Consider the following 19,045-nt stretch of genomic DNA (forward strand, 5'->3'; position numbering starts at 1 on the left):
CACTAGTTCAGGTTCCAGCTGCTCCACTGCTGATCCACTACCTGTAATGGCCTAGACAAACAGCAGACAATGGCCTAGGCTCCTGTCAGTCATGTGGGAGACCTAGAAGAAATTTGTAGCTTTGGCATAGTCCAGGTCTGGGTTTTGTGGCCATCTGTAGAGCAAAGAGGCAAGATGGAAGTTCTTCTCTCTCTCTGCAAATCTTTCAAAATAAAAAAATGTTAATAAAAATCCTGAATTTATGTTTTATGGTAACAACCAAATAGCAGGAAGAAATTCCTCAAATAATGCTCACACTGTAATTGCAGTGTTCCCTCTGTGGTGTGCTTTATGGTAACTTACGGTTACATTATTTAGCTTTAAGAAGACAACCATCCATCTTATATGTCCTCTAGTCATCTTCTATCTGCTGATTTACTCCACAAATCATCACAACAGCCAGAGACTGACCAGACCAGGCAGAAGTAAGGGGCATGGGGCAGGAATGTCACCCAGATTTAGCACATGAGTAACAGGGGCCCAGGAACTATGGCCATCTCTCACTGCCTTCCCAGGCACATCAGGAGGGAGGTGGGTAGCAATTGCAGCACTGGGAACTGAAATTGCACCAACATGGGTACGTAATCTGCTATGTGAAGCAATTGGCGCCTGGCCTTATGTTTTCTAACTATTGCTTTTTCCTTCCCTGAATTCCCTCTCTGTACATTATCTCTACCAAAATTTGGTATTAAAAGTATACTGAATTCATAAAACGAAGAGAAAAAAACCTTCCATGCTTACCAACATAAGGAATAGCATAAACAGCACTGTTCGCTCATATTTTGTTATCAAAGTATTTTCAAAACTGGTCAGGGTGCATTTTTCTATGTACTTTAATTACCTTTCTAATGTTTTTATGGTAATGACCTTTCCCAGTTGAAAATTATGAGTCAATTTTAATAAGTTACATTTTAATGGCGTATCATTCATTTCACCTATGTTTCATAATTTGCACCAGAGTTGTAGATGTATTATGATAAATTTATCTTGTGTCTATGAATGTGATTGCTCTATTCTCTCATTTCTACTTATATATTTTTGTCCTAATAATCACGTTCAAAAGGAATATTGCTAATTTCAAAGAATCATCTCAGAATTCATTTTTATTATTTCTATTTCCTTTTTCTTTCGGTTTGTAGTTTGCTTGATTCTAGCTTTTACCTTTATTAACTCTATCTTGGAATTATTTTGATTTATTTTGTTGCTTTTCAAATACAATTTGTGATCCTTAACAAAGGAATCATTTGTTAAATGGATAAACATAAATCCATAGATATGAACCAAACTAGTAGAGTTTAGTCAAATGAGATGATTAAACTAGGGGTCAAGAAACATATTCCAGGTTTATCCCTATTATAATATGTTGCCTTTTTTTTTAAGATTTATTTTATTTTCATTACAAAGTCAGATATTCTGAGAGGAGGAGAGATAGAGAGGAAGTGGAGCTGCTGGGATTAGAACCAGCGGCCATATGGGATCAAGGCAAGGACCTTAGCCACTAGGCCACACCGCCGAGCCCAATATGTTGCCTTTTTAGCAGAGCATTTTGTCTATCTAACTGATAGATTTCATTCCTGAAAAATTAAAAGAAAATACAGGACCAGAGGTGCCTGATTGATTTAAAAAAAGTTACATGTGCTAAAATAGGTAAACTTTAAACCCTCTTTGAGAAAGGGAGTTTTTGAAGGAATAAGACACACTGAAAGAACTGGAATGGGAACCTCTGGTGTAAGATACACTAGTCAGTAAGAACGCAGAGGTTTCCATGGCAGTGAAATATAATGAAGATCAACTAGACTTTTCAGATTATAATCAGATATATCATTTTTCAAAAACATGAATATTCTAATAAAAGAGGGTATAAGTTGCTGGAGAAGAAAGAGAACGATTAAAATTAAAGAGTATTATCTTTTCCTTAAGACACATCACTATATTATCCTTAGAAGAAAATAACCCGTGATCAAATAACAGGGCTCAGGAGCCTCATAAATCCAAGAGAGTGCAAGTTAATCTTTAATCTTCAAAAACATAAAAGACATTACTGCTTAATTCAAAATACTTTGTCAAAGGTAGATAGTTTCAATAGTCATTAATTAAAATATTTTAATTTTTTAGAAATACTATATGGTTAGCTAAGTAATTCTGTGAGAGCAATAAAACGACTTGCAAATGTCAGTTTAGAGAAAACTAATACACTATACTTACGTATATGGTCTCATCAATTCTACGGAATTCTCATGCATGTATTAAATTTGGGGAAGCAAAAGCTTTAAGAACTTATAACATTATTTTTTACTACAGAATGTTAAAATAGAATTCATAATGCATTTTAATATATGTTCAATGTTGCAATCAGAAGTCATTTTTACATTTTTTCTTACGAATTAAGGAAGCATGAATAGACATTATTAATTTAAGTTGTACTAAATTACTATTTGTATTAATTGTGTCAGGGAGAAAAAAAAAAGAGGAAGCTTTTCATGGAATAAACATAACATTATACAAGGTATAACAAATTTCAAATTGAGAATCTGTTTAAACCATAGCACCAATAACAATACAAGAGTGTTACTTACGGATATAAGTCTGAAAGCTGCTCAGCTATAGCGTAGGCTGCTGGGTCTCTGTCTAGGGTGTACAGGATAATATCTGACTCTTTCTGTAGTATGGCTCTTGAGTGTCCTCCTGAACCAAATGTCATGTCTAGAAAAATCTGGTCAATATAGAAAGAGAAATCACTATTTAGAATGAAGAAACTTGTCAACTATTTTGACTTCTAAAATCAAATCCTGATTTTCAGAGCTAACAACACACAAATAACAGTTTTGCCTAGAGTTCAATTTTTTTTTAAAGATAAGTTTGTTTGGAAAGCAGTCACAAAAGACAAAGACATTCCATCTGGTGGCTTTCTCCCCAAATGACCACAATAAGTAGGGCTAGGCCACACAGAAATGGGAGCTTCACTCTGGTTTTCCATGTGGGTGGCAAGGACAGAGAAAGCATTTGAGCTATTTTCTGCTGATTTTCCCAGGTGCATCAGTAAGGAACTCGATTGGAAGTGGAACAGTACTCCAATTTGGCATCTGTATGAAATGCCAACATTATAGACAGAAGCTTAGCACACTACACCACGACATGGCTCCCAATTAAATTTTTTAAATATGAGATCTGGTTCAATTATGAATGATATCTAAAAGAACTGGTCATAGTATCAGGAAAGTAATTCCTGGCACAGGATAGGTATTCAAAATGAATGTTAAGCACACTGAAGAAGTTGAGGAATGGAAGTAAGGAGAGAGAGATAGAAAATGAATCTATCAAATAGAATGTTACAGAACAATCGCTATATATCCTGAGAAACTAACAGATTAAAAAATATGAGTTAGAAAAGGACTTTTAGCATTACAAAGCATTTTAGAACAACATATCCTAGGTCATTTATACTACTGACATTAAGCACTAGGGAAACACTTTTAAAGTCACAATATTCCAGCATCTTTAGAATTCCACAATATTTTTTTAAAAAGAAAAAGATACCATCATTATCACATATCTGTCAAGGTAATTCAGGCTAGCATGTAGACGAAGACATTTTGAAAGTAAATGACAAAGAGAAACATTATCCTCATTTGAAATGTATATATTATACTACATATACATAGAGAGAAATGTAATATGGTGATCCATAAATACATATTTTTAAATCAAGAAAACAGAAATACCAATGTATCTTAATATTCACATATTGAAAAACTTTAATTTGTCACACTTAACTCGAAAAATATGCAAAATTAAAATAACAATATTTTCCAATACTTGTGCAGAGCATACAACATTATGTACATGATTGTGTGTTTTCAAAGTCAGATCATTCTAGATACACAAAATAATTAACTGAATTTGTTTCTACTTCTTGTTTATTTTATTTGGCTTTAACAAGAACAGCCAGGTCACACTTGAGCAAGAAATCCATACCTGGATCATGAGAAATACATAATATAGTGGCCAGGATAGTGGCCTAACGGACAATGTAAATAAAAAAGTACAAGGATTTCAACATTTGAGATAACATTTATTTAACAAGGAGTGTCAGAAGTGTGTGGGGGCAAGAGATAAAGAGAGAGATCTTCAGTTCATTGGTCCACTCACCAGGTAGTTGCAATGGCTGAGACTCGTCCTGGTCACTAGGAGGAGCCCGGAACTCCATTTGGATACAGGGGCCTACATAGTTAGGCCATCATCCAGCCCTTTTCCAGGTGCATTAGAGGGATATGAACAAAATAGCAGCCCGCACTTGAAGCAGCACTCCATGCTGGCAGTGCAGGAGACAGCTGAACCTGCACACAATATCATTCCTCCAGTTTTTCTCTTTAACATAACTATGTAAATAGAAATTCACTTTGTACTTCTATCATTGCCATCATAAAAGGCAACAGCAACTTTATAATTTTAGGGATATATAAGTAAATCTCAGGACACAATAATTTCTTCCTCAGTCTACATCAATGTTGTATGCTTAAACTAACAGGTGAATTTTCTACCATTATTTACCTCACTTTCAAAATTTCAAGAACTCAGTCTATTTAAAAAGTGTCCCAGCAAAAAACATATTTTCTTGTAATGGGGCCAACATTTGCTATATCCAAGATTTAAACAAAGGCATATCAAATAAAATAGTTTGCATACGATTATCTAATCTTAAGCCAAGAAAGATTCAATCAATATTTAAAAAGAAAAGCCCTTCTCATTAAAATATTTTGAAAAATGTGAGATGATTATAATTTACATGATTATTTTTAATATATCATGATTATGCCCTTGTAGATATACTGACAATCAAGGACATTTACAAAGTCGAGCAGGTAACATTCAATTATTGCAAGTAGAACACAGAAAGCAAAAAAGTGTCAAACGGGAGTAGGAAACTGCAAGTGAATGTCACCATACATTCTTGAGTTGGCAGAAAACTGGTGCCATCAACTCCACTTTTAAAATTCTAATATATATATATATGTTGCTCATCAAATATAAAGCTGTTTTGTACACCTTATAATTTATCCAGCCTTACAACTGAAAATGGAGATAATTAGATTTTCCTGTCAGGTTCACTAACATCAAATAGCACTGCATTTTTTAAAAAAGATTTTTATTTATTTTTATTGCACAGTCAGATATATATATATATATGGAGAGAGAGAGAGAGAGGAGAGACAGAGATAAATATCTTCCATCAGCTGATTCATTCCAAGTGACTGCAACAACTGGTGCAGTGCTGATCCGAAGCCAGAAGCCAGGAACCTCCTCCAGGTCTCACATTGGCTTTGGGAGCAGGGTCCCAATGCATTGGGCAGTCCTCGACTGGCTTTCCCAGGCCACAAGCAGGGAGCTGGATGGGAAGTGGGGCTGCCGGGATTAGAACCGGCGCCCACATGGGATCCTGGTACATTCAAGGCGAGGACTTTAGCCACTAGGCCACGTCACTGAGGCCAGGACTGCATTTTTTTAATCTGTAGGAACTGACACTATGGTTTTTTTTAAGTCACAAGGACAAACAAATCAATGCTTTAAAGTAATACCTCTATTGTTCTCACCTGTATATGTACTTTAAATGCACATCTTATATTCCAAACACATAAAACCTTTTTTAAACTAATAGGCCTTACATTTAAAATCGAACATATTTAATGTGAAGGATTAACTCTGGTCATTTCACTCAGTTGCCAAACCATTTTAATTCTGAGTTTCTGGTTGGTTTGAAAAGAAGTGGGAGTAAAATGTGTATGTTTATTTCAGATTTATGAAGTTACCTTATTTCCTCCTTAAAAACACAAAAAGGATGTTTAAATATTTTGCATATGTAGAAACTAAGATTAGACTGGGAATAGGAAAATGTGGAATGAAATACAGGTATATCTAGCTCTAAAATTTGTGTTCTTCATTGCCCTAACCTGTTTCTAATTTGTCAATGAAGTCTGAGTCTACACACTCTTACATGGTTGAGCAAGCATTAATATTTTCCTACTAGGTCTAACAAGAGCTTCGTGACAGCGTGTAGCTGAGACATGATCACCATTTTTACAAAAGAGAAAACTCAGGTACACACAGAAAATGTGACTTAAGAGTGTAAATAACAGTAAGGGGCAGGAGAGACAAACTGTTGGGGTCCGTGCAGTGGATGTGGGGGACACGAGGGTGTGAAGACATTGTTCCATTGTAGGCAGGGCCACAGCGAACTTCCCGCTGAGGCAGGGCCCAGCGGATATCTACAGCCACCTGGATGCAGCTCCACCTTCCTTTGCATGAATACCGGACCACCCTGCGGAAGAATTCCAATCCGTCCAGGCATTTTTGCTGCTGTGAGACTGGCTTTTTACACAATGTGAGCTTGGAGGTTAATGTCAATAATAATGTCAATAATAATTAGCAACCAGGAAAATAATAATAATCAAACGTCATAGATTAGTACACTGGATTAAAAATCAAAACCCATCTTTTTATCGTGTGGAGGAGACTCACTTCAACAAAGATCAGCGGAAACTATATCACACGGGTTTTGTTGTTTTCTGTCAGTTTCATCTCTTCAAAACACTTCCTTCTGATTGAATCATTCAATGACTCGTAGATCATGTAGTGGCATCATTTTCTTCAAGAAGGTTCTTGATTTTCATTTCTTCAGCTACACATTAGTCATCTAATAGCATGTTATTTAACTTCTTGATGTTGTTAATTTCTTTTTTCTTCCTGATGTTGATTTTGTTTTGTGGCTCTTCATTTAAGGGGATGTATAGTAGCTGTCTAATGGAGACTGTCATATCTAGTAACATGTCATTTAACTACAGGCATTGTAAATTTCTACTTTTTATTGTTGATTTTGTATCACGACTTTTCATTTAAGGGAATGTACAGCAGTTGTGTAATGGAGACTGTCACATCTAGTAACATGTCATTTAACTACAGGCATTGTAAATTTCTACTTTTTATTGTTGATTTTGTATCACGACTTTTCATTTAAGGGAATGTACAGCAGTTGTGTAATGGAGACTGTCATATCTAGTAACATGTCATTTAACTTCATGGCATGGTAAATTGCTATTTTTCTTTCTATTGTTGATTTTGAATCATGACTTTTCATTTAAGGGGATGTACAGTAGCTGTGAAATGGAGACTAACATCCAGATGTGAGGATGTAGTGTGGTATGCATTTCTACTTTCAGACAAAGATGGACTTACAATGAAACTGTTTACTATATCTTGACAATGGGATTCTGGACTCTCTGCCATTGTCCGTGCCCGCAATGATGGACATATGACTGAGTATGAAGAACTTTATGTTAGTAATGATATAGCGGAACTGTGGGGGAGGGACCTGGGGAGGGGATAAGAAAATATGAAACCGTATTATAAAATAATGACAATAATAAAAAATGTATTTAAAAAAAAAGAATATAAGAAACTCTTACAACTAAAACTAAAAAGGCAAATTGTCCAAATAAAAACTGGATAACATCTAAAAAAAAAAAATAATGTCTTACAAAAGGGCCTTCTATTACTTGTACCGTCTTGGCTGTCCCCATTGACCTTATGCTAATCAAGGGACCTGTATTTAGGGTTTCATTCTTTCCTTAATCTTTAGGTTCTCCTTTTCTTTGAGATACAAGATTAGGTTGTAGAATAATAATTGTAGCAGGAACTTCTATTGTTTTTGGGTAAAGCAGGTGGCAGGGTTGTTTGACCATGAGGTAAAAGTCTGAGCCAGAGTTTGACTGTTTCTGTATAAATAAAGCGGACAGCTTTCCCACATTGTCCATTATGATCAAGGAATCCTAGTGGTCCGTCTCTTTCTTTATTCTTTTTTTTATTATAAATAATACATATTTATTAAAAATTCAAGGGTACGCCTCTTCCACGCACCCTTCACGAGTTCCTAACCGGGCTGGAGCTGGACTCCGGCAACAAACACTAACCTAGGTCTCTTCAACTATAAATCATCTACTTTCTCTGAGAAAGAGAGGCCAAAAGCAATTTAAAAAGGCAAGGGGCCAGCTCTGTGGTAGAGTGGGTTTGGACCCAATCTGCACCACAGGCATCCTAGTGCTGGAACCCTAGTTCCAGTCATGGTTACTTCACTTTAGATCCAGTTTCCTGCTAAGGCAGCTGGGATAGCAGCAAAAAATGGACCAAATCCTTGGGTCTCTGCCTACATTTAGAAGACCCAGATGATGCTAAGGTTTCTGGTTTTGAGCTGTTGCAGTATTTTTTGGGGGGTGTGGGGGGAGTAAACCAATGCATAGATTCTCTCTCTCTCTCTCTCTGCCCTTCAAATAAATAAGTAAAATCTTAAAAAAAAAAAAAAAAAAAAAAACAGATGGGATTGCCACAGTGGGCTTACAAGATATTCTTCTAACTGCAAGTGCCAGCATCCTCTCCGGGAACTGGTTCTAGTGTTGGCTGCTCCACCTCTGATTCAGTTTCCTGATTGTGGGCTGAGACAGAAGCAGAGAATGGCTAAAGTCCTTGGGCCCCTGCACCCATGTGGGAGACCTGGAAGAAGCTCCTGGCTCCTGACTTTGGATTGCCTCAGTCCAGCATACTGGCCATTTGGGGAAGAGAACCAGCAGATGGAAGATACCTCTGTCTCTCTCTCTGTTACTGCTCTCTGCTAAGTTTGCCTTTCAAATAAAAATAAATAAGTGAATGGCATAAGGAAGATCCATGACAAGGATGGCTTTTCAAATATTATACAAGAAAATTTAAATGTTTTTAAAGATTAGTCTTCATCACTAGAATTTATTAAGTCTGTGAAAATCAGGTCATTCTTTTTCCACATGCATATTATCTGCCATAATGCGTGCCAGGATAACTTTTGAGCCATGTGTTTTTCTGTCTCTCTCTCCAATTTCTTTCTACTCTTCCAGGAGGACTATCTAAGCATCTGCATGCAGTCTCAGAATATATGTTTTCCATAGATTCTTCTTCTAATTTAAAAAAATTTTTTATTGGTAAGTCAGATATACAGAGACGCGGAGATACAGTGAGGAAGTTCTTCCATCCAATGATTCACTCCCCAAGCAGCAGCAATAGCTGGAGCTGAGTCGATCCAGTCAGGAGTTTGGAGACTCTTTCGGGTTTCCCATTTGGGTGCAGGGTACTAAGGCTTTGGGTCATCCTTGACTGCTTCCCCAGATCACAAGCAGGGAGATGGATGGGAAATGGGGAAGCTGGGATTCTAACTAGCAGCCATATGGGATCCTGCCACGTGCAAGGCAAGGCCTTTAGCCACTAGGCTACTGCAGTGGGCACCTCTATAGATTCTTAAATGACAGAATGAAAGGAAAAAAAAATCTAATTTTGTCATTATTTGAGGATCGCAATTTTCAGTTGAGAGAGAGAGAGAGAGAGAGAGAGAAATAAATAAATAAATACATATAGGTTATCCTGGATAGTGTCTTTAAGTGATTTCTCTGATACTGGCTAGAACAGAAATGAAAACAGACAGGTTGTTATTCACAGGGTGTAATATCAGACTAGCATACTGGATAGAAAGTGAGGCAGGATGACTCCTCAGCCACAGGACTCTAAATGCTACGAATGATTCCCATGACCCTCCTAAGCAAGGCAAAAAAAGAGACTTCAGATTTCAGTGACTCCACATAAATGAAAACAAAGGGCATCAGAGAGGAAACTCAGAGCTGCATGGAATGATAAGGTGTGGAATATGGGGGCAGTGCTGCAGCACAGTAAGTTAAGCCTCTGCCTACAGCACCAGCATCCTATATCGCCACCAGTTTGGAAACAGTGTGCTCCATTTCCGGCCCAGATCCTTGCTAAAGACCTAGGAAAATGGGGAGGACTGGCCAAGTGCTTGAGCTTCTGTACTGATGTGGGAGACCCAGGAGAAGCTCCTGATTCCCAGTTGGACTGACATAACTCCAACCATTTTGACCAAGTAGGGAATGAACCAGTAGAGAGAAGATCTCGCTTTATCCTTCTTTCTCTGTTGTAGCTCTTTCAACCAAAATAAATAAATCTTTTTTAAAAAGTGTGGGATGTTTGCATACCTGTAGATGTTAGATGGAGAGGTCTCAGATTAATGACAACAGCAGAGACAGATAATCAGAAACAAAATGAAAATAAGGGAGGAAAAAAATGCTTCACCTTCAACTTAATATGTATGATTAATACATAGTAAGTAGTAAGCACTCAGTATTTATTTATCGATGTGACATGAATAAAGAGAACTAATTCTCCAAGGTAACCAGTTTAAAAATGATGATATTCATTTCTGTATATAAGCCTAGAAACAGTTCAAAACGTAAGACTCATTACCATAGGACCACCTAAAACAATCATCCTTCAGCTCAAAATGCCCAACTTGGAAGAACCATTTAACATCAATACATCAATAATAATAATAATAATGATAACTGACTCACTAATGAATAGATCCTTTCCAGAACATTAGTAACAGGTTATAATTAATGACATTATCTAATTTTATAACATGTTTTCATTTGCTTATGAGGCACTTTTCTATGAAAGGAAAATAAACAAGCATTTCTTATTTCAACTAGGCCCTATTCATTATACTAAAAATAACATTTTTACCTGGCACTCATATAAACACCATGGAAAAGATCAGGTTCTATCACTTTCTCCACAATTAGTTACAAGTTGGAACTACAGACTCTAGATGTAATACAGACAGGGTTGAGACCCAGAATTTCAAAGGCACTTAACAGAGTACTCTACCCCTTACTTTACTTAAGACATCAAGGCCCGGAGATATTAGCTGACACCTGGCTGAGGAGAAAGATAGATGACCCCACCTTTTTTCTTTTTACTTTGTTTTATAATGCTCCTCAACTGAAATGACATAACCATAGTGAAATAAAACTGCTAAGAAAGCTGTTTTTTTCCTTGATACAAGTGGGAACAATTGGATACAAGTGGGAACTTTGCTCCTTAAGCTTAAAACAGTTAAAAGCAAGCATCCTAATTTTCTTAAGTCTTTATGAAGAAACATCTGCCCAATTATATCATAAACAATGGTGATGATAATGCATATGACATGGTTTTACTATCTGCCTATTATCTGTAGCCATCAAAAATGAAGACTGAATTTATTCACAGAAAATAGTTTTCAATGATCATATAACATATACAACAAAACTTCTAGGTCCTGGAGCAGCGTGGCCTAGCACAACTAAAGTCCTGGCCTTGAACGTGCCAGGATCCCATATATGGGCGTTGGTTCTAATCCCGGCAGATCCACTTCCCATCCAGCTCCCTGCTTGTGGCCTGGGAAAGCAGTTGAGGATGGCCCAAGGCTTTGGGACCTGCACCCATGTGGGAGAACCACAAGAGGTTCCTGGTTCCTGGCTTCGGATCAGCACAGCACCGGTTGTTGCAGTCACTTGGGGAATGAATCATCAGATGGAAGATCTTCTCTTCTATCTCTTCTCCTCTCTGTATATCTTTCTAATAAAAATAAATAACTCTTTTTAAAAAAAATTCTATAAGCAAATACCACAGATGTTTGCAAATAGGATTCAGAAAAAAATTTTTAGTTTTGATGATTTTTACATATTTGATTAGGGTGATAAGGGTCAAGGGCTACAGAAAGGTGGGTGAGATCACCATTTCCACATTCTCTTTTTTTCCTTCCTGTGTATGTGGGGGAAGCCAGGAGGCAAGGAGAGAAGGCACAACCCACCTCCCAAACACCTCTACACCATGCGATGGAGAACAGCCACCCGACACCACCAGGGTCTCCATGGTGGGTGGGATATGCTCTGAGGGTCCTGCTCAAGTTGTTTTGATAGATCAGCACTTCCAAATTATTGCTGATCTCACCACTCCAAGCACAACGAAATCTCTCCAAAATCCACTGGCTGATAGTGTCCACCTTAGAGTCTCCATTTGCCCAGATATTCACGGCCAACACTTGGCTGGGATAGTTGATCGTTTAGTTCTGTCCTTTACACCCTGTTACGGCACCAGGTGTCCTCTGCAGATGTCAATGTACTGACATATCCTCCATGTACACCAGGATATGCTGTTCACAGTTCTAAGCCACTGAGGAGGTTCATCTCTGACACATGCACTGCACGGTCCCACCATGGAACCTACAATTCTCTCCATGGCTGGGGTTGTTGTGGGCTATTGTCTCAGACCCCTGCCCTGCTGCATGGAGGGTGTGGCTTAAGCCTAACCTTCCCCGTGTCCTGAGGCTCAGCTTTCAGGTCTATACATGGAGTGTGACCTCTAACATGGCCACAAGGTCAAGGGGAGTAGCCATGAAACGACCTGATATGACCGGAAAATCTAGGGAAATTCACATGTCATACAAGCAATTGCAGCATCTTTGGTGGGTGTGGTGTATGACGGAAAGCTTCCTTCTGCGCTTTCCTTCTCTACTCTTTAAAATATGTAGCCACTGCATAATAAAGCAGACATTCCTCACCAGCTTGTCTCTGGTGGTCCTTGCGGCCGAGGGCGACCATCTGCCTTACCCTCGGTGACTTGGGGCCTGCTGGCAGGACTAACCCCTGAGAAGTTCTGAGTCCAGCAATTCAGCTGGGGGGATCCCCAGATAAACTTCGTTTCAGGTGATCCCAGAACTGATTTTTGTGTGTGTTTGCCAATACAGGGTAGGACAGAGTCTGTCACCCAAATCACCGGTGGTTGCAACTGCTGGGTCAGTTTTGTCCCCAGCCCTGTCTTCTACACAAATGGGTGTTGCAACCCAACCCAATCCTTCACACACTCAACCTTCACGTATACCAGTGGGAGCTGCAGCCTAACCGGAGCAACTCGCAATTACCCCCACCAGGCCCATCCATTGCCCTAGTTCCCGAGCTTGCCAGTATATACAAAAACTGGTCCAGTCTGTTCCATATCCCATTCAGCTCTCATACATGTCAATGGGCACTGAAGCCTAGCTCAACCCAACTAGTCCCACTATCCAGCCCACACACATGCTGGCGGGTACCACTCTCTGTCTGGCCATAACTGCCGCATTCCTGTTTCTCATGTTCACCAGTCGGAATGGCACCCCAAGAGGGAAGTGCTCACCATTTCCATACTTGGCCGACTCCCACTCCCAGATCTTGTATTCTTCAGGTGGTTCTGCAGTTTAACTTGATAGCATTAGCCCCCATGCCAGCATCTGCCGCCTGATGCTATGATTAAGCTCAATCAACCAACACCCACTTTGGCTTATACATGAACCAGTAGTAACAGTCGACCATGCTAGCTTTGCTCTGATACAGCTCATATGAAGACAGAGTATTATAGCCCTGCCCGGCCTGGTCTGCCCCCTTACCCACTCACTTCTCCAGTGGGAATGGTAGTCCAGCAGGGAAGCTGTCCACAACTGCCTACTTGGTCGCCCCAGCCACCAGTCTCATTTGTGCTGGTTGGGTGCTGGGCCTCATCTGGCATAGCCTGATGACTCTGGCATTTGCCAGTGGATGCTGCAGCCTAGCCAAGCTCAGCCCTCCCCCAATTCCAGCTCAGGTTGGTGTGGGCTACAGCCTAGCATAGCCCATCCTGCCTCCAGTCCTGGCCCTCATGTGAACTGGATTGTGCTGCAACCAATCTGGCCCAACCCACAATCCATTCTGGTGCTCGGATTTACCAGCTGGTGATATCTGCTATCCTGGTTCACCCCCAACCTGCACCAAATGAATGCTGGTGGGTACCATTACCTAAGCTGGTCTGGGCGGCTCCCTCTCATGGTTCTTGCACTCACCTGCAGTGACTGTGTCTCTACAAAACAGTTGCCCTAGCTCCTCCATCAGAACCTCTCCCATGGCCAGATCTCACACCCATTGGTGGATCCATGGGCCAGTCCTACTTTGTCCACCTCCTGTCCTACACGGAACAATGGCCTTTCCTGACTGGCTTTCACCCATTCCAGATTTTACTGTTGGGTGTTTTAGCCCAGCCAAGCCTGGTCCACATCCAGCCAGTCACACATGGCTCAGTAAGGGCAGAGACCTAACCTAGCCCATCCTACATCTACCCTGGTTCTCACGAACACCAATGGGTGCTATAGTCTAGCCCATTCTGGCACACCCCAGACCCAGCCCACACTTGTGCCAAGGGATACTGCGGTCATGGTCAGACTAGACAGCAGCCCTTCATCTGGCCTTCGCATTCACGAGTGGGAACCACAACACAGCCAGGGCATCCCATTTGGTCCCCAACCAGGTCTGTTCCCAGTCACAGATCTTGTGTGCCAGTGGTAGCTCTGACTCAGCATTGCATACTCCCTCACCTGTCTTGGCCTTTGCCTTTGGATGCTGTAGCCTGACCTGACCTTGCCTGCCCCTAATCCCAACTCTCGCTGGCAGGTGATGGAATCTGGCCGTGCTCAGTCTGCTCCCAACCCCGGCTCATGCAAACCAGTAGCTGTGACAGCCTAGCCCAGCATGACCTGCGTTCCAGCCTGGTTTCTGCACTTGCCAATGAGCTAAGATTTGCTTGGCCCTGCGTGGCCCGCCCCCTTCCAAAACCAACCCACACATTAGCCAACAGTTGGAGCTACCTTGCCCAGTTCTGGCCCTCCAGGCCTGGATCACATGTTCACAGCAGGGGCTATGACCTACTAGAAGAGTTTTCCACATTCCTCCACTGGGCCACTCCCAGACCCAGATCTCATGCAAACCAGCAGGTGCTAGGCCCTAGCCTGGCATAGCCTGTCCCTCCATCTTGGCCTAGGACAAGCTGGTGAATGTTGCAGCCCAGCCTGCCCCACACCCTGTTTTGGCATGCACAAGCAGGTACTCCAGCATGGAATTGCAGAGACTATTCTCAGTCCCTGTACCCTGTGAGTGTTGTCAGGTTCAATGGTCATAGCTAAGTCAGCCCATCACCACCCCAACTCTTGAGCTAACCAGCAGGACTTGTATTTCCACAGGGTTTGGCCCACATATCCCCCACAGAATCTATCTCCGAACCTGATTATCTCATGAGCTGGATAGTGTATGGCCCTGCCTAAGGTGACCCATCCTCTGTTGCGACATTCAAACTGGTACTGGGATCTAGCCCTGCTAGACAGGCCCTCAGCCCTAGCTTTTCAGTGGACTGGCATGTGGTGTGAAACAATGTTACATGCTAACAAGCCCTACTCAGAATTCCCATGTGGACTGGTGTATCAGTATGACCCATACAGATCTTCCAGTCTCTCCCTTCCAAAGCACCAGGTCTCAGGCCCTTCGCTTACCTGTAAGTAAAGTAGCCCTATCATTGGGAGTCCCTCAAGACTCATTGCTCACCTACATGAACAGTGCCCTTATTCATGGATGTCCCTTACCCTCAAGACACCAGAGCTCGCTGCTGGGCAGCCAGCAGGCAAAGCCCACAAGCCCAGGATTCCCCACGTGTGGCAGCGGTGACTGGGGTTAGGGTCCTAACAATTGTGTCTGCCTTGGCTCAGGTTCCCCCAGCAGCTGCCACGCTGCTAGGAGGTCTGTCCACCCAAACCCCAAGGCCGAACTCACCTGGGCCTGTCACATCAAGATGGCCACAGTGGATGAAGCCAGGGACCTGAACTGCTGAAATGGCTTCACAGTAATTACACTGTGAACGGCGAAAATTCAGGCCCAGGCAAGCCCTGGATTCACTCACCATTTGGCAGCCAGGGCTGAGGGTAGGGTCCCAAGCATAGAGTCTGACCTGGCTCAGGTCCCCCAGCAGCCAACATGGTGCCCATCCACCCAACCCCTGAGATCCAGAAATAATTTAATTTCTTCATTACACGTAACACTTTCTCTTCCTGTACGTTCATGTGATTCATATCTGATGAGCTTTTACACTGCTCAGCCTCCTCTCTAATGATGGAGAATGACAGTTACCAAGACATTTGTTCAAGAACATCCAGTAAAGTCTAGATAACCAAATAAATTAACTGTTTTCAATTCAATAACTATAATTATTGAAACTTTTACATTGGAACACTGTTAAAATTGGACATGAAAACATTTTTAGCCATGAACAGTTAGGAGGGCACATCTTCCCATTTGACTTTCCTAATGTTGATTAGTCATTTCCAATCTGTGCAAGCCTTTTAATAGTAAGTTCTCATCTGAATTTGGAAACAATATGGCTTGATTTTACTTTATAATTTCTTTCTTTGAATCTTTTTTAGAAATGGCTAATTCTGAAATTGTATGATTAAAATTCTTTCAAAAGAATTGGTTATATTTCACCTATTCACATTAAAAAGATTTTAAAGTACTGAAGTGGACTGAACATACATCAGTATTTTCGCTTCCTGGATTTTTTTAGGAGAAATTTGAAAAAAATGGCATTAATTAATAATCTGAATACTTATTGAATGTGCAGTATACACATGCCTATGATAGTATAGCTCATGGGAGATAATGTAAAAATATATAAGATGGAGACTGTAGTCCATTAGGAAAGTTACAGACAAGCACATATAACATATACAACAATAACTGTAACATTAACAAAAAATGACAGTATATGACATTCTACATTGAATAAAAAGTATTTAAATTTATTCTAATCAATAGGAAGATGGACTAAATTAAGCAGTTTCAATACCACTAAGACGTCAAGCTGTACTGAACCAAGAATCTCCTCTAGCTTTGCACTTTTTCATATTCTCTAAATCCAATGAGTTTTCAAATCCTGATGATTTTCATCATATATGCACTGAATCTCTTGTCTCTACTTTTAATTTGGACATCCACATCCCTATGCCCTACTGTACAAAAGGCTCACAACTGAAATCCACACCTCCAATTTCACTTGCCACACTGTTAATGAGAAATTCTAAAATTTTAGTGACACTCCTTTAAAGCTGCTTAAAAGCCTTCCTAAGCTACAAAACAGAGTCTAAATCTCTATGCACAACAGAGCTTTCTCAATAACCTCATCCCTGTATCATTTGCCAGTATCATCTGGTATCCTCAAACACAATTTTTACAACATATTTCTTGCCGTGAAACACATGTTGTCAAACGTCATATACTGATATAGGCATTTACTTCATGTTTTTTCTTTCAAAATCTTATTCTCAAGCAATTATGAAAGCCCTACTGCATCAAGAAGATTGTCCCAAAAGACTGAAATACAAGCCACTCAAAACACAGTTCCTACTCTGTTATCAATTTAGAAGTCGTGATATTTTTAACATATTGTTCTTATTTTCCGAACCATGCCTCTTTTAGATACACAGTGCCAAAACACAATATATGGCATGAGTAAATACTTAAATGAATATAAAGTTAAATCCTACCAAAAGCATAGACTCAGGAAAGAAGGAGTCATCTACAGGAAAAGCAAACTTGACCCACATACAGGATTAAGGGAAGAAAATAATGAATAGGAAGAAAATTAAGAGAATCAGGTCCAAATCCTCTGGGAAAACAGTGAGTGGAAGATGGTTCAAATCACTGGGCTCCTGCACCCACGTGGCAGACACAGAGAAAGCTTCCAGCTATTGCTTCTGATTGGCTCAGCATTGTAGCCATTTGCAAAGTGAACAGTGGATGGAAGATTCTCAACCTGCCTGACTGCCAGTCCCCATTCTTCACTCTGTAACTTTATCTCTCAAATAAAAACTAAAGAGCAGGGAGAATTTAGACTTTATGAAGTGTACCACATAGAGTTTTGCTTATTCAGACATATTCTCTTTAGTCAAAATAGTTGCTCTGTGAAATAAACAAGGAAATAATAATAAATCGAGAAGTTAAACTGGCAGTTCTAAAAGGTCAGGAAGACTAAACTGAATAATTTTAGCTAGATAAGAAACAATTTTGCTTAAGAATTGCTTAAGAAAAATGACAAAAAAATTAACTGCCAATATTATCAGATAGATGGTAGAGTCTAAGAAGATAGAGATTACCCACAGGTTTCAGCCAAAAATGAGAAAGCAAGGCTAACTGGCAGAAGGTGCAGAGAGTGACAACAACCAAATATGTTACATGACTGAATACTTATTATTGTTTAAAACTTTATTAGAGGAATAAAAAAAATAAAATATATAAAAAAAGAAAGTGACTGTATTTGGTTTTCCTTTTATTGTGAGCAAAATCATATAAGTATAATGTTTACTAATTTGAAAAAAAAAAAAAACTTTATTAGAGGGCCTGTGCCAGTAGTCTAGTGGCTAAAATCCTTGCCTAACATGCAACAGGATCCTGTATGGGTACCAGCTCATATCCCAGTTGATCCACTTCCAATCCAACTCCCTGTCCGTGGCCTGGGGAAACAGTTGAGGATGGCCCAAACCCTTGGGATCCTGCAACTAAATGGGAGACCCAGAGGAGGCTCCTGGCTCCTGGCTTCGGATCAGCTCACCTCCAGCCACTGGGGCTACGTTTAGAGTGAACCAGCATATGGAAGATCTTTCTCTGTCTTTGCTTCTCTCTGTAAATCTTACTTTCCAATAATAATAAAGCTTAAAAATATTTTATTTGAGAGGTAATAAGACATAGAGAAACTCCCCCCACACCTTGTTTTCTGTTCACTCTTTGAAATTCTTTAGCAGCCAGGCTGGGCCAGACCAAGTCAGGAACCAGGCCTGGATTAAGCATCCTCACCTAGTCACCCAGTTAGTAGGAAGCTGAAATTAGGAAAAGGGCTGAAACTCAAATGCAGGAACTCCAATAAGGAATGTGGGCTTAGTAAGCTTTGTCTTAACTACTAGGCCAAACATGCATGCCCTCTGTGCATATTTTACTTTAAGCACATGGATAAACATTCATTTTAAAGTCAGATATATACATGGCATGGCCCAGTGCCCTAGCCGCTAAAGTTCTCGCCTTGCATGCGCTGGAATCCCATATGGGTACTGGTTCTAATCCAGGTAGCTCTGCTTCACATCCAGCTCCCTGCTTCTGGCCTGGAAAAGCAGTTGAGGAAGGACCAATGCCTTGGGACCCTGCACCCATGTGGGAGATCTGGAAGATGCTCTGGGCTCCTGGCTTTGGATTGGTGCAGCTCTGGTCATAGCAGCTACTTGGAGATT

The 19,045-nt window shown here is 40.3% G+C and overlaps 1 protein-coding gene across 3 annotated transcripts in view; it reads right to left on the minus strand.

Annotated features, from left to right (window-relative positions):
* The window catches only part of METTL15 (methyltransferase 15, mitochondrial 12S rRNA N4-cytidine), a 160,477-nt gene that overhangs the window by 74,235 nt on the left and 67,197 nt on the right, over positions 1 to 19,045 (minus strand). For all 3 annotated transcript variants that reach the window (XM_058663239.1, XM_058663237.1, XM_058663238.1), the window contains one exon: positions 2,616 to 2,752. In XM_058663239.1, coding sequence (XP_058519222.1) covers positions 2,616 to 2,752 — 137 coding nt within the window. The remainder of the gene's footprint in view (positions 1 to 2,615; positions 2,753 to 19,045) is intronic.

This window comes from Ochotona princeps, chromosome 4 (assembly GCF_030435755.1).
Source record: "Ochotona princeps isolate mOchPri1 chromosome 4, mOchPri1.hap1, whole genome shotgun sequence".
In the NCBI taxonomy this organism is placed as follows: domain Eukaryota; kingdom Metazoa; phylum Chordata; class Mammalia; order Lagomorpha; family Ochotonidae; genus Ochotona; species Ochotona princeps.